This window comes from Oncorhynchus mykiss, chromosome 2 (genome assembly GCF_013265735.2).
Source record: "Oncorhynchus mykiss isolate Arlee chromosome 2, USDA_OmykA_1.1, whole genome shotgun sequence".
Lineage (NCBI taxonomy): Eukaryota > Metazoa > Chordata > Actinopteri > Salmoniformes > Salmonidae > Oncorhynchus > Oncorhynchus mykiss.
Window position 1 is genome coordinate 98,585,559 of NC_048566.1, and position 15,801 is coordinate 98,601,359.

The window sequence follows — 15,801 nt, forward strand, 5'->3', positions numbered from 1 at the left end:
TCTAATCAGGGACTGGTTTAGCCCTGGGACACCAGGTGGGTGCAATTATCAGGTAGAACAGAACGCCAGCAGACCCCGGACCTCGTAGGGTAAGAGTTAAATACCCCTGGCTTAGAGAAAAACAACGAACACAGATATATTCAGATTTTTGTCCAAAGATAGAATATCTTACTTATACAGTATGTAGTCAGTGCATGGGTGTAACGGGACTGCATGATATTTATAAACTGGGTGGTTTGACCACTGAATGCTGATTGGCTGAAGGTCTTTGTATATTTGACCACATACCACTGGTATGACAAAACATGTACTTTTACTGCTCTAATTACGTTGGTAACCCGTTTATAATAGCAATAAAATGCACCTAGTGGGTTTGTGATATATGGCCAATATACAGTACCTCGGCTGAGGGCTGTATCCAGGCACTACGCGTTGCCTCTTGATTAAAGGACAGCCCTGAAGCCGAATGTATCCTACACAATGCTAGCTCAGCTGTGAACATAGTTAACCTGAAAGAAAATGGCGTCAGTGAAAGAGTCAACAACATTCCTATAATTGGCTTTTGTTTAATTTTTCTGCATGTTAAATTGACTTTAAACGCGTCCAAGAGGGTGCATTTGTCTTGAAAAGCAGGGTCTTTACCTAGCACTATGTATTTGACCTAAAATATCGTCAATATGGAAAATATTTTTTAAATATGATTTATTAAACCAAATGCTGCACATAAAATAGGCCATTATTTTAATTACCATTGGTAGTCCTTAATTTATTTTTTAGGGGGGGATTCACTGGCAAGTGAAGTGGCTCAAAGGTATTGAGAAGACATCTCAAGCCTGGTCCAATTACAGTAAAACAATGCCAACAGACTGATATACATATGATTACTTTACTGTTACAAGGTGGGATAGGAAACGTTATGGAATGTTTATTTTACGAGATACTATCGACTACAATGTATTAATCTGAAACTATTTCTAAATGTGATACATTTTCGTCTCTTCTGCCCGGAGGCAGATGGTAAAAACAAACGCATGACGTGTACAACACAGTCGTTTAAAAATGTTCCAAAGTTGTGTCCCTCAACAAGGTTAAAATAAAATACTTCCGAGGTAAGCAATTCACCGAATAGGTTACAGTGTTGTCCCGTCATAGTTTATAAAATATAGTTTAAAAGTGTTAAAACAACAACAGATCACTTCCACGTCCGTTGCTGCCCAATAGTTTAGTACAGTATATAACTAACACCGGGCACGGTGCCAAATTAAAGTCAGCCAGCCTCGATCAAAACTCACCATTTGCGCTTTTGAGTTGTTCATCCTTCCCTCCAGTCCTTTCCAAAGTTACCGTGCTTTTTCCCCACACTCGTTTTCTCTCCGACGCAATCCAATTGTACGTGAGCATTTAGTTTACTATGATAAACCTTCGGTAGAAATGAATATAACGCCTGTATATGTTGTAACCTATGATACGATTGGAAGAGCAGTGTAGTTGGTAAATGACCGCTGCCTGCGCATGGGGGGGCATCATAGGCTTGATAGCTATACCCTTCCTTGTAATAAGACAAAGCCCAGCCTACTTGAAAAGCTGTGCCTCTTTCACCGTTTTAAGGTTTTTGCAACATTCGTATTGGTCAATTCTTACCACAGCGCTTGTCTGACAGCAAGGTGAAATAGCATGCTATACACTATGAACAGTGTTTCTAGAATCAATTATGTCTACTGTAGCTTGCTATGTGGGCTGTTTTTCATAGCAGAGCTTTTTAACTTACTAACCAACACCATCAGCAATATTGATATAATGTATTTCGTAAAGTTATCGATTTCTTTTTGTATTCCACATGTATTAACTATAAACATACCATGTTTATGCAATAATGCTTTTAATAATTGTGAGAAAAAAAACTACATATCCACAAAGACGTATCTTCTTTGCCCTTGTTGATGTCGTCTCCCCATCAATGCGCTTCAGCGCAATACGCGCATATACAAATCCGTACAATACTTATCAAATTCCTGACTATTCTGCTCCCTGGTGGCAAGAAAATGCACTAGCACCAATGCAATACCAGGTGGGTCTGGTCGACTTCGTTTATTGACTTTCATTGAACCAGGGAAAAAGAAAGAAACAGCGAGTGGGATGTATCGCTTCTTCTTCCGTCTCTGACCAGACAACATTATTTTTCATTTAAAAATTGACAAAGTTATTGTATCATATCGTATAAATGACACTAAGAAACACGTATGGCTGATAAATACTGATATTTTTTCCAATAAATTTGACTTTTGACCAATTACATTCACATCAGATCTGATTGTTAAAAATATCAATTAGTGAAAACGCAGCCGGTGACACATTCGATATATATTTCTTTATTAGGTTCATCAATATTTTACAAACAAAAGGCCCAAATTAAATATCACACACATATTTATACAAGGAGGCAAAGACTAAGTACAAGGTTCCCAGAGACATCAACAGCAGTCCTGAGAAAACCAGGGAGCGAGAAACAGACAGAAGAATTTCAGTTAGATAAAAGGCCTAGTTTTATTTCAAAAGACTAACCCTGAATCTCAAGTCGATCCCTTGCCCCTTCTTTAGATCTGAAAGGATTGGATAGGTCTAAAGGCATATGCATGCTCCCTAGCCTAAACAAGTTGGTAGTGTTCCTGCATATACTATGACGACATCGTGTGACATTTTTGGTAAGGGTTTTTCCGGCTGTTCGGAGACACAAGTTCGGACCCATAGTCTACGCCCCTTTGTCGGTGGTTAACAGTTTATTTTTTTACTTTCACCCTTTTTCTACACAATTTCATGATATCCAATTGGTAGTTGGTACCGGAGCGCCATGTCTAGGTCCAAGAGGCTTCTAAACAACTTCTACCCCCCTAAGCCATAAGAACGTCTAATCAAATGGCTACCCAGACTATTCGCATTGTCCAATGATAATAAGGTGCCTTCCGAAAGCATTCAGACACTCACCTTTTCCACATTTTGTTACGTTACAGCCTTATTGTAAAATTGATGAAATTGGTGGTCTTGGTGGTTCCAAACTTCTTCCATTTAAGAATGATGGAGGCCACTGTGTTCTTTGGGACCTTCAACGCTGCAGAAATGTTTTGGTACCCTTTCCCAGATCTGTGCCTCGACACAATCCTGTCTCGGAGCTCTACGCATAATTCCTTTGACCTCATGGCTTGGTTTTTGCTCTGACATGCACTGTCAACTGTGGGACCTTATATAGACAGGCGTGTGTTTTTCCAAATCATGTCCAATCAATTGATTTTACCACAGGTGGACTCCAATCAAGTTGTAGAAACATCTCAAGGATGACCAATGGAAACAGGATGCACCTGAGCTCAATGTCGAGTCTCATAGCAAAGAGTCCGAATACTTATGTAAATAAGGTGTGTGTGTATATATATATATATATATTCCGTTTTTTTTATCTCATCGCTACAACTCCCCAACGGGCTCGGGAGGTGAAGGTCGAGTCATGCGTCCCCCGAAACATGCCACGCCAAACCGCACTTCTTTACACCCGCCTGCTTAACCCGGAAGCCAGCCGCACCAATGTCTCGGAGAGAACACTGTTCACCCGCCACAAGGTCAATTGGATACCACGAAATTGGGGAGAAAAAGGGGTAAAACATTTTTTTTACCCCTTTTTCTCCCCAATTTCGTGGTATCCAATTGTTGTAGTAGTTACTACAACAATCGCTACAACTCCCGTACGGGCTCGGGAGAGACGAAGGTTGAAAGTCATGCGTCCTCACAACCCACACTGCTTCTTAACACAGCGCGCATCCAACCCGGAAGCCAGCCGCACCAATGTGTCGGAGGAAACACCGTGCACCTGGCAACCTTGGTTAGCGCGCACTGCGCCCGGCCCGCCACAGGAGTCGCTGGTGCGCGATGAGACAAGGACATCCCTACCATCCCTCCCTAACCCGGACGACGCTAGGCCAATTGTGCGTCGCCCCACGGACCTCCCGGTCACGGCCGGTTACGACAGAGCCTGGGCGCTGCAGGAGTCTCTGATGGCACAGCTGGCGCTGCAGTACAGCGCCCTTAACCACTGCGCCACCCGGGAGGCCCCACTGTATGTATTTTCATTTAAAAATGAGGCTATAGGCCTACAAATAGCTATACCACGTAGTCATAGGCCAATTAGGCTATAGGCCTACTGCAAAATGATTGTTTGTTCCTGAACTGTCTAAATGGTTCAGCTGTCCTTCAGCACAACAAGTTGGTTCAACTTCTTTAACTTCATAGCGTGATCCTGGCGCTGTCCTTCAGCACAACAAGTTGGTTCAACTTCTTTAACTTCATAGCGTGATCCTGGCTTACTATTATTATTACAAATGGAAGGTCGTCACTTCTCACAATGGGGATTGTTTAGTAAAGTTAGATCAAAAGCTCAATCAATGTCTTACAAGATCACATATTTATTAAAATTGGTATTTTACAGAACCGAATATGATAGCATAGTATAGTATAACGTTACTGTCAGACAACAAACATTCATTTCTAATGAGATTTTATTTTAGGATGGTTTAGCTGAGGCGGCATTCTTCTTCTTAGGCGCCAAAACTCACTAGAGCCACTAGGGAGGATATATGCTTTGATTGAAACAAAATACAAAAGGGCTAATAGTTTGTTAACACCGTGTGGTCGAATTCGCTCACGAAACTGATTGGCATAGAGATGTAGTTTGGACGTTTCACCGGTAAAAAAATGTCCCAACATTCAAAACTGGCATTGATTTTATGGCCTATTTTGAAATTAGGTAGCCTATGCCGAACTTAGTGTTTGAGGGTATTTAAAAAAACAAAATGTTATTGAGACAATGTGTGTGGGCAAAGGCAGACGTTGGAGGATGCATTTCAATATTGATAGGCTTTGAGGAAATGATGGCGTTGGTTAAAAAAAATGGGGGGGGGGATGTGTGCTCCCTCACCTATAACAATAGCACTAACCCACTGGGCATTTCCTCCAGGACAATTGAAGATGGAGCTTAGCACCACATTGCTTACACCTACCTATCCAATCATCTCAGGTCTACAGACTGCCTAAGGTGTAGGTCTGTAGGTGCTGGGGGGGTTAAAGGTCTTCACGGGTCCACAATTCTACCCTTTCCTCTCAGATCCAGGCCTTGTTCGATTGTCATCAGGTCTATGTAACTACAGTTGATAGAGCAGAGTAGACTCAGCTCTGCATAGCATATTTATTTTATGCTAATACGGTGCATTTATTGACTTGTAGAAGGCCTAGCCAAAATACGAAGACCTATTTGTTAACCAGATGAGCAACTGAAACTATTTTTTGTCACTCTGGTCAAAAATCGGGTCGAGGTCTGGATGTCCTCGTCTAACTTTTTAGACCCGAGAAGACCTCTACCTCGGGGTTAATCTGGAATTCGGTTGCCAGTCAGTGCATGTCCATTCCATACCTACCCATTTATAATTTGTCCATGCCAAGCTCTTCAGGTGTGGAGATACCAAGCTCATCTAGTGTTGGCCGCAGCTCCTGAATTAGGTATGGGTAGATGTCTTTGTGGGGGCCAGATTTATCCTGGGGAGACAATAAATAAACACAGATTGCTTTGACCAATGGGGTGACGGCTAAAGATATAAGAAATAGCTGGTGTTGGAAAACTACTGGTAATTTACAGGTAATCTATGGCAATCTATGGTAATTTATACTTCAATAACTTAAAACAATGTATTCATATGGAAAAAAAAACAATCATCAATGGCATGATTTTAAATTAACTCTGCAATTCTCCCAACCATTGACTTTTGGAGATTCACACCTCTACTCAATACAACACATTGAATTAAACGTCTTACAGTATAATAGGAAAGGCTACTGCAGAAAATAGCCGATTTGCTCATAACCAAAGGCCTACCTGTGATTGGCAGGAGGAATGAAGTACGGAATTTAAATGCATAATGATCTGTATTTTCATTGTGGAAGTAGGAGGAAATATCGCTCTAAAAATATATATATTTTTTAAACTTTGAATCTGATTTAGATTGATTAAGGCATATTAATCCTACCATTGAAGTAAGTACCTCTTTGAGTAGGCTATCTATCCCTTTTTCTGTGCTATCCACATTTTTGCATAGACAAAATTATTGTTAGTTAACCAGCCAGGTAACATTACTAAACAAGATCATTTGTTATCAAACCAAAAACATACCAAAACAAAATGTCCACCAATTCGTGGTAGAAAGGGGAGAAGGTCGTTTTGACCGTCTATGGCAGTGGCACCGACCGGAAGGCTGCTTGACAGCGAAGCCTAGTCAGATTGGCACCGACCGGAAGGCTGCTTGACAGCGAAGCCTAGTCAGATTGGCACCGACCGGAAGGCTGCTTGACAGCAAAGACTAGTCAGATTGGCAGTGGCACCGACCGGAAGGCTGCTTGACAGCGAAGACTAGTCAGATTGGCAGTGGCACCGACCGGAAGGCTGCTTGACAGCGAAGACTAGTCAGATTGGCAGTGGCACCGACCGGAAGGCTGCTTGACAGCGAAGACTAGTCAGATTGGCAGTGGCCCCGACCGGAAGGCTGCTTAACAGCGAAGCCTAGTCAGATTGGCAGTGGCACCGACCGGAAGGCTGCTTGACAGCGAAGACTAGTCAGATTGGCAGTGGCACCGGAAGGCTGCTTGACAGCGAAGCCTAGTCAGATTGGCAGTGGCACCGGAAGGCTGCTTGACATCGAAGCCTAGTCAGATTGGCAGTGGCACCGGAAGGCTGCTTGACAGCGAAGCCTAGTCAGATTGGCAGTGGCACCGGAAGGCTGCTTGACAGCGAAGCCTAGTCAGATTGGCAGTGGCACCGGAAGGCTGCTTGACAGCGAAGCCTAGTCAGATTGGCAGTGGCACCGGAAGGCTGCTTGACAGCGAAGCCTAGTCAGATTGGCAGTGGCACCGGAAGGCTGCTTGACAGCGAAGCCTAGTCAGATTGGCAGTGGCACCGGAAGGCTGCTTGACAGCGAAGCCTAGTCAGATTGGCAGTGGCACCGGAAGGCTGCTTGACAGCGAAGCCTAGTCAGATTGGCAGTGGCACCGGAAGGCTGCTTGACAGCGAAGCCTAGTCAGATTGGCAGTGGCACCGGAAGGCTGCTTGACAGCGAAGCCTAGTCAGATTGGCAGTGGCACCGGAAGGCTGCTTGACAGCGAAGCCTAGTCAGATTGGCAGTGGCACCGGAAGGCTGCTTGACAGCGAAGCCTAGTCAGATTGGCAGTGGCACCGGAAGGCTGCTTGACATCGAAGCCTAGTCAGATTGGCAGTGGCACCGGAAGGCTGCTTGACATCGAAGCCTAGTCAGATTGGCAGTGGCACCGGAAGGCTGCTTGACATCGAAGCCTAGTCAGATTGGCAGTGGCACCGGAAGGCTGCTTGACAGCGAAGCCTAGTCAGATTGGCAGTGGCACCGGAAGGCTGCTTGACAGCGAAGCCTAGTCAGATTGGCAGTGGCACCGGAAGGCTGCTTGACAGCGAAGCCTAGTCAGATTGGCAGTGGCACCGGAAGGCTGCTTGACAGCGAAGCCTAGTCAGATTGGCAGTGGCACCGGAAGGCTGCTTGACAGCGAAGCCTAGTCAGATTGGCAGTGGCACCGGAAGGCTGCTTGACATCGAAGCCTAGTCAGATTGGCAGTGGCACCGGAAGGCTGCTTGACATCGAAGCCTAGTCAGATTGGCAGTGGCACCGGAAGGCTGCTTGACATCGAAGCCTAGTCAGATTGGCAGTGGCACCGGAAGGCTGCTTGACAGCGAAGCCTAGTCAGATTGGCAGTGGCACCGGAAGGCTGCTTGACATCGAAGCCTAGTCAGATTGGCAGTGGCACCGGAAGGCTGCTTGACATCGAAGCCTAGTCAGATTGGCAGTGGCACCGGAAGGCTGCTTGACATCGAAGCCTAGTCAGATTGGCAGTGGCACCGGAAGGCTGCTTGACAGCGAAGCCTAGTCAGATTGGCAGTGGCACCGGAAGGCTGCTTGACAGCGAAGCCTAGTCAGATTGGCAGTGGCACCGGAAGGCTGCTTGACAGCGAAGCCTAGTCAGATTGGCAGTGGCACCGGAAGGCTGCTTGACAGCGAAGCCTAGTCAGATTGGCAGTGGCACCGGAAGGCTGCTTGACAGCGAAGCCTAGTCAGATTGGCAGTGGCACCGGAAGGCTGCTTGACAGCGAAGCCTAGTCAGATTGGCAGTGGCACCGGAAGGCTGCTTGACAGCGAAGCCTAGTCAGATTGGCAGTGGCACCGGAAGGCTGCTTGACAGCGAAGCCTAGTCAGATTGGCAGTGGCACCGGAAGGCTGCTTGACAGCGAAGCCTAGTCAGATTGGCAGTGGCACCGGAAGGCTGCTTGACAGCGAAGCCTAGTCAGATTGGCAGTGGCACCGGAAGGCTGCTTGACAGCGAAGCCTAGTCAGATTGGCAGTGGCACCGGAAGGCTGCTTGACAGCGAAGCCTAGTCAGATTGGCAGTGGCACCGGAAGGCTGCTTGACAGCGAAGCCTAGTCAGATTGGCAGTGGCACCGGAAGGCTGCTTGACAGCGAAGCCTAGTCAGATTGGCAGTGGCACCGGAAGGCTGCTTGACAGCGAAGCCTAGTCAGATTGGCAGTGGCACCGGAAGGCTGCTTGACATCGAAGCCTAGTCAGATTGGCAGTGGCACCGGAAGGCTGCTTGACAGCGAAGCCTAGTCAGATTGGCAGTGGCACCGGAAGGCTGCTTGACAGCGAAGCCTAGTCAGATTGGCAGTGGCACCGGAAGGCTGCTTGACAGCGAAGCCTAGTCAGATTGGCAGTGGCACCGGAAGGCTGCTTGACATCGAAGCCTAGTCAGATTGGCAGTGGCACCGGAAGGCTGCTTGACAGCGAAGCCTAGTCAGATTGGCAGTGGCACCGGAAGGCTGCTTGACATCGAAGCCTAGTCAGATTGGCAGTGGCACCGGAAGGCTGCTTGACATCGAAGCCTAGTCAGATTGGCAGTGGCACCGGAAGGCTGCTTGACAGCGAAGCCTAGTCAGATTGGCAGTGGCACCGGAAGGCTGCTTGACATCGAAGCCTAGTCAGATTGGCAGTGGCACCGGAAGGCTGCTTGACAGCGAAGCCTAGTCAGATTGGCAGTGGCACCGGAAGGCTGCTTGACAGCGAAGCCTAGTCAGATTGGCAGTGGCACCGGAAGGCTGCTTGACAGCGAAGCCTAGTCAGATTGGCAGTGGCACCGGAAGGCTGCTTGACAGCGAAGCCTAGTCAGATTGGCAGTGGCACCGGAAGGCTGCTTGACATCGAAGCCTAGTCAGATTGGCAGTGGCACCGGAAGGCTGCTTGACAGCGAAGCCTAGTCAGATTGGCAGTGGCACCGGAAGGCTGCTTGACAGCGAAGCCTAGTCAGATTGGCAGTGGCACCGGAAGGCTGCTTGACAGCGAAGCCTAGTCAGATTGGCAGTGGCACCGGAAGGCTGCTTGACAGCGAAGCCTAGTCAGATTGGCAGTGGCACCGGAAGGCTGCTTGACAGCGAAGCCTAGTCAGATTGGCAGTGGCACCGGAAGGCTGCTTGACAGCGAAGCCTAGTCAGATTGGCAGTGGCACCGGAAGGCTGCTTGACAGCGAAGCCTAGTCAGATTGGCAGTGGCACCGGAAGGCTGCTTGACATCGAAGCCTAGTCAGATTGGCAGTGGCACCGGAAGGCTGCTTGACAGCGAAGCCTAGTCAGATTGGCAGTGGCACCGGAAGGCTGCTTGACATCGAAGCCTAGTCAGATTGGCAGTGGCACCGGAAGGCTGCTTGACATCGAAGCCTAGTCAGATTGGCAGTGGCACCGGAAGGCTGCTTGACAGCGAAGCCTAGTCAGATTGGCAGTGGCACCGGAAGGCTGCTTGACATCGAAGCCTAGTCAGATTGGCAGTGGCACCGGAAGGCTGCTTGACAGCGAAGCCTAGTCAGATTGGCAGTGGCACCGGAAGGCTGCTTGACAGCGAAGCCTAGTCAGATTGGCAGTGGCACCGGAAGGCTGCTTGACAGCGAAGCCTAGTCAGATTGGCAGTGGCACCGGAAGGCTGCTTGACAGCGAAGCCTAGTCAGATTGGCAGTGGCACCGGAAGGCTGCTTGACAGCGAAGCCTAGTCAGATTGGCAGTGGCACCGGAAGGCTGCTTGACAGCGAAGCCTAGTCAGATTGGCAGTGGCACCGGAAGGCTGCTTGACAGCGAAGCCTAGTCAGATTGGCCGGCTTGTTCTTACAGGATATGTATTTTTTTTTAAAATACGGATCCACTTTGCTCCAATAATTAAACCAACGTAACAACAGAAACCCCATCACTGCCTCCACATCCCAGCTCACCATAACGGCAAAATGGCATTTTAAAAACGGATGGAGTTGAGCGGGAAAGAACCTCAAAAAAACGGAGAGAAGCAGCGGAGTAGACTTGTGTCTGGTTAGGGGATGCAGCTGGCTGCTCACAGCTGTCGAACACGGTATTGGATGAAGCACTCTGAACGATGGTGTTCTATATGTAGGATGCATTCATTTAGTTTCATAAGAGAAGGTGGTGATGATCACATCACACAGGGACAAGATGTTTTCTTTTATAGCTCAATGGTTATACACTACATCTGTACACTTTTTATATTCACGGATCGACGAGTTTGCATCCCTGAGAATGTTTTACAGCTATGTCAGTCTATTTGAACATTTCTCATAGTCATCTTATTTTGGATTATTTTATATATTTTACACGTGATAAGGCCACACAGAGGGTTCAAAGGTCACTACAGACATTTGTCATGATCTGACGTACCCCAAAAAAGACCAGTAGAGAAAATTCCACAAAAATCTGTGAAAAAGTTATCACACAATTCTGGTGGTTTACCGGTACACATAGAAACTAATAAAGACCTCCCTTACCAGACCTACAAGCTGCTTTCAAGTGTTACCCTCTCCTGAGTGCAATTATGGATTTATTGTGAAGATGTAGGCTATATTACATAGATTTATTATTAGGACTTGGCTTGTTCGAAGCCAGGAGATGTACTGGGATGCACTGTTGAGCGCTACATCCCCAGGGGTTTGTGCTGATTATACGGAGATAGTAAATGGCGTCCCTTGACAGGGCAAGAACAACAAATGGTACAAAGTGTGAGCAGCGTGAGCTGTACGCATCTATAAGTACCTAGGTGTCTGGCTAGACTCTAAACTCTCCTTCCAGACCCATATCAAACATCTCCAATCGAAAATCAAATCAAGAGTTGGCTTTCTATTCCGCAACAAAGCCTCCTTCACTCACGCCGCCAAACTTACCCTAGTAAAACTGACTATCCTACCGATCCTCGACTTTGGGGATGTCATCTACAAAATTGCTTCCAACACTCTACTCAGCAAACTGGATGCAGTTTATCACAGTGCCATCCGTTTTGTCACTAAAGCACCTTATACCACCCACAACTGCGACTTGTATGCTCTAGTCGGCTGGCCCTCGCTACATATTCGTCGCCAGACCCACTGGCTCCAGGTCATCTACAAGTCCATGCTAGGTAAAGCTCCGCCTTATCTCAGTTCACTGGTTACGATGGCAACACCCATCCGTAGCACGCGCTCCAGCAGGTGTATCTCACTGATCATCCCTAAAGCCAACACCTCATTTGGCCGCCTTTCGTTCCAGTTCTCTGCTGCCTGTGACTGGAACGAATTGCAAAAATCGCTGAAGTTGGAGACTTTTATCTCCCTCACCAACTTCAAACATCTGCTATCTGAGCAGCTAACCGATCGCTGCAGCTGTACATAGTCTATCGGTAAATAGCCCACCCATTTTCACCTACCTCATCCCCATACTGTTTTTATTTATTTATTTTTCTGCTCTTTTGCACACCAATATCTCTACCTGTACATGACCATCTGATCATTTATCACTCCAGTTTTAATCTGCAAAATTGTAATTATTCGCCTACCTCCTCATGCCTTTTGCACACAATGTACATAGACTCCCCTTTTTTCTACTGTGTTATTGACTTGTTAATTGTTTACTCCATGTGTAACTCTGTGTTGTCTGCTCACACTGCTATGCCTTTCTTGGCCAAGTCGCAGTTGCAAATGAGAACTTGTTCTCAACTAGCCTACCTGGTTAAATAAAGGTGTTCTGAACTGGCCTACCTGGTTAAATAAAGGTGTTCTCAACTAGCCTACCTGGTTAAGTAAAGTTCTTAAACGTGTTCTCAACTGGCCTACCTGGTTAAATAAAGGTGTTCTCAACTAGCCTACCTGGTTAAATAAAGGTGTTCTCAACTAGCCTACCTGGTTAAATAAAGGTGTTCTCAACTGGCCTACCTGGTTAAATAAAGGTGTTCTCAACTGGCCTACCTGGTTAAATAAAGGTGTTCTCAACTGGCCTACCTGGTTAAATAAAGGTGTTCTCAACTAGCCTACCTGGTTAAATAAAGGTGTTCTCAACTAGCCTACCTGGTTAAATAAAGGTGTTCTCAACTAGCCTACCTGGTTAAATAAAGGTGTTCTCAACTAGCCTACCTGGTTAAGTAAAGTTCTTAAACGTGTTCTCAACTGGCCTACCTGGTTAAATAAAGGTGTTCTCAACTAGCCTACCTGGTTAAATAAAGGTAAAATAAAAAAAATAAAAAAAATGTTCGAAGACAGGAGGAGAAATGGAAGTGAAGTATCAGACATGGCAGGTGTGGTGAAGTTCTCGGAACAGCCCGTGCTTCTACACCTGCATTGCTTGCTGTTTGGGGTTTTAGGCTGGGTTTCTGTACAGCACTTTGAGATGTACGAAGGGCTATATAAATAAATTTGACTTGATTAAACCGAGGGTCAGGATAAAGATGGATCTGACGGCAGGAGTGAAGTTTTTTGGGGAAAAAAAAAGTGGACCCTTACCTTTTGGCTGATCCATTTGTGGTTTCAGGGTGGGTGAAAACAGAGTTGGGTGCTGTGGAATCGGTGAAGGTAATCAGAAGTGGTCTTGTGATAATTGTTTATGTTTCTGCTGGTCAGAGGCAGCAGGCGTTCCGCATTAAATGAATGGGGACAAGAGGTAAAATTATTTGCTCTCAAGGAAAGGGTGCCATTGAGAGCAGTGATTACTGAGTAAAATGTGAAAGTTAACGAACTGAAGGGGAAGATTCCCGGTGTTTGTGATTCTTGTCGTTTGGTGCAACGCAGACAGGCGTGAGTGAGCTGGGGATCAGAAATGTCCAGTGCGTGAGAGGCAGGTTGAGGTTTCCAGGGTTAGAGTAGTGCAGAAGTTTTCGTATGCTGAGCCAGTGAAGAAAGTAGAGGAAGATGGGTCAAGCGCGAGGGATCCTGAGAGGAGTGGTGTGAGTAGTAGATCTGTACCAGTGCAGAGGGATAGACCAACAAGTGATATACAGTACCAGTCAAAAGTTTGGACACCTACTCATTCAAGGGTTTTTCTATATTTTTACTATTTTCTACATTGTAGAATAATAGTGAAGACATAAAAACTATGAAATAACAAATAGGGAATTATGTAGTAAACAAAACAAAAAAAGTTATATCAAAATATATTTTATAATTGAGATTCTTCAAATTAGCCACCCTTTGCTTCGATGACAGCTTTGCACACTCTTGGCATTCTCTCAACCCGCTTCACCTGAAATGTGTTTTCAACAGTCTTGAAGGAGCTCCCACATATGCTGAGCACTTGTTGGATGCTTTTCCACTTCCCACTGTGGTGGGAAGACTAGGTTCTCGTTTCAGGCTTACTACGTTACCCAAATATATGCAATGGCATTAACTAGTCTACTAACGTTAACTAGTTAGCAGCAAGCCCAAGGCAGTCGGTCATTGCAAGAACATTGGGGGGGGGGGGAAAATCCAGTTTAATATTTAACCGCGCTTTCAAACATTTAGTAAATATCTTATTCTTAACCACGTCTAGAACTATGTACTCCCCCAAAACGTTTGTAATTTCGCAATCCATCTGCCACTGATTGGGTGCCAATAGCAATGTGCTAACTAGTCAATAACTCATACCGACCCTGATTTCCTTCCGAAACACCACGTGAACCGTGTCCTAAACGACGACATTTGGACATAAAAGTAATAAAACACAAGAATACCTGTACACCCAAGCCGTGTCCAGGTCAGACTCCGGGCCCCGGACACTGAAAGACGGACGGCGGCTCTGAACATGATGAGGGCTCAGCCAGCTAAAGGAGACTTGGCGCAACAACGTGGTTGTCACTAGTTAAGACAGCCAATAAGAAAGAAATTGGCTATATCGTAAAAAATATTAAAAACAAAAAAATGTTTTTTTTATTTTTATTAATTTAATCTAAGACATAAGACTAGCAGTGTGGTTAGGTTTCAAATCAGATTTTTAGAAGAGAAATTGTAGAAATGGGCGAGGTTTATGACTTTGTGGCTGTGGTAACTAGTGACGAATTCAAGGACGTTAGCTAGCAGCTGAAGACCTAACCATGAGCATGCACAAGGTCCTAAAATTACGGGGGGGGAGGGCTGCACGTTACCATAACATAAATTACATTTATTTAGCATTTTACCATAATTTTATGAGACATTTTTCCTAAACTACTGAAGTATAATTCGAAAAAGTAGGGGTTTACTAGTTGTTCTTAACCCACTACACTTTTTATAATATATTCTAGAGCCTAAACTTTTACTCAAAAGCAATCTCTTCCAGTTGTCTCCTCACTTTCCTCTGTTTCTCTGTTGTGTCTAACAGGAGCACAGAGTAGATGGAACTCAAGTTTCTTTCAAGTTGAGGGAGTCGAGGGGAACAGGTGGTTCTTCATACAGGTTCTCTTGGCTTCAGGACCAGGCAATATGTATGAACAAGGACTGTAGAGTATCTCTCCTCCTGCTGTTTTCCTCTCTTTCTCAGAGGCGGCACACAGGTGTGGCGTACAGCTCTGTGCATCTCTACTGCCCTCCTGAGACCTAGAGGTACCGGCACTCTGGAACCAAAAAGGGCTTTGGCTTTTCTGGGTCAGTGGTATTGACAACAGTTGTGTTTTGCGGAGCTCGAGCTGTGGTCGAGGTGGAATTTTCACACTGTCACATAGCGTCACTGGGGGCTGATACCTAGGAGGCTGGTACCCTGGGGGTTGGTAGCTAGGATCATGCTGGGTTTCTGGGGGCTGATACCTAGGAGGCTGGTACCCTGGGGGTTGGTAGCTAGGATCATGCTGGGTTTCTGGGGGCTGATACCCAGGCTCACTTGGGTCCAGTGGGTGTTTGGAGAGCAGGATACTGATAGCAGGAACAGTCTTATGAACAGTCATCCTGGACACGGGTGTCATGTCAGTCTCCTGACTCTCCCACACCTCACTCACAGTCTTGTAGTGGAGCTTGGATAACTGGTGTAGTCCTCCCAGTTTCCGTTTCAGGATCTCAACACATGTTATGGTTTTGGTGATCCCTTTTCCTGATCCAGTGAAAACCACCTGTCTCACTCTCAGCCCGGTCCGGGTCTGACTCCGGCCAATGTCCATGACTCCCTCTCCTTGCCTCTTCCCCATCTGAATACTGTCCACTGTCACTCCCTCTTTCACACTCAGCATCGTCTGAATCTGACTCCCATCCACTTCCTGTTCCTCCCTCTGCATACGAGCCATTACAAATCCCAAGAGGTTTCGGATCTTGCTCCCTTCCTTCACTCGCATTTCGAGCACGCCTGCTGCCAGTCCAGGGATTGGACAGGCAGTGGGTTCATCTGTGGTGCAGACTCTCCTGAAGCCGCTCTGGCCACCCAGTTGAGGCAATGAGGAAGAGGATGAAGAAATGGAAGGCA

General features: G+C 46.3%; 1 protein-coding gene across 1 annotated transcript; it reads right to left on the reverse strand.

The window, feature by feature from the left end:
* Positions 1-2,357: 2,357 nt before the first annotated feature.
* LOC110500748 lies at positions 2,358-15,692 on the reverse strand. Its single transcript, XM_036960425.1, has 3 exons — positions 14,108-15,692; positions 5,457-5,574; positions 2,358-2,483 (listed from the first exon to the last, which is right to left on the reverse strand). Exon 1 carries the CDS (start codon positions 15,671-15,673, stop codon positions 14,765-14,767), a length of 909 nt encoding a protein of 302 aa, XP_036816320.1. The 5' UTR covers positions 15,674-15,692; the 3' UTR covers positions 2,358-2,483; positions 5,457-5,574; positions 14,108-14,764.
* Between the last annotated feature and the right edge of the window lie 109 nt (positions 15,693-15,801).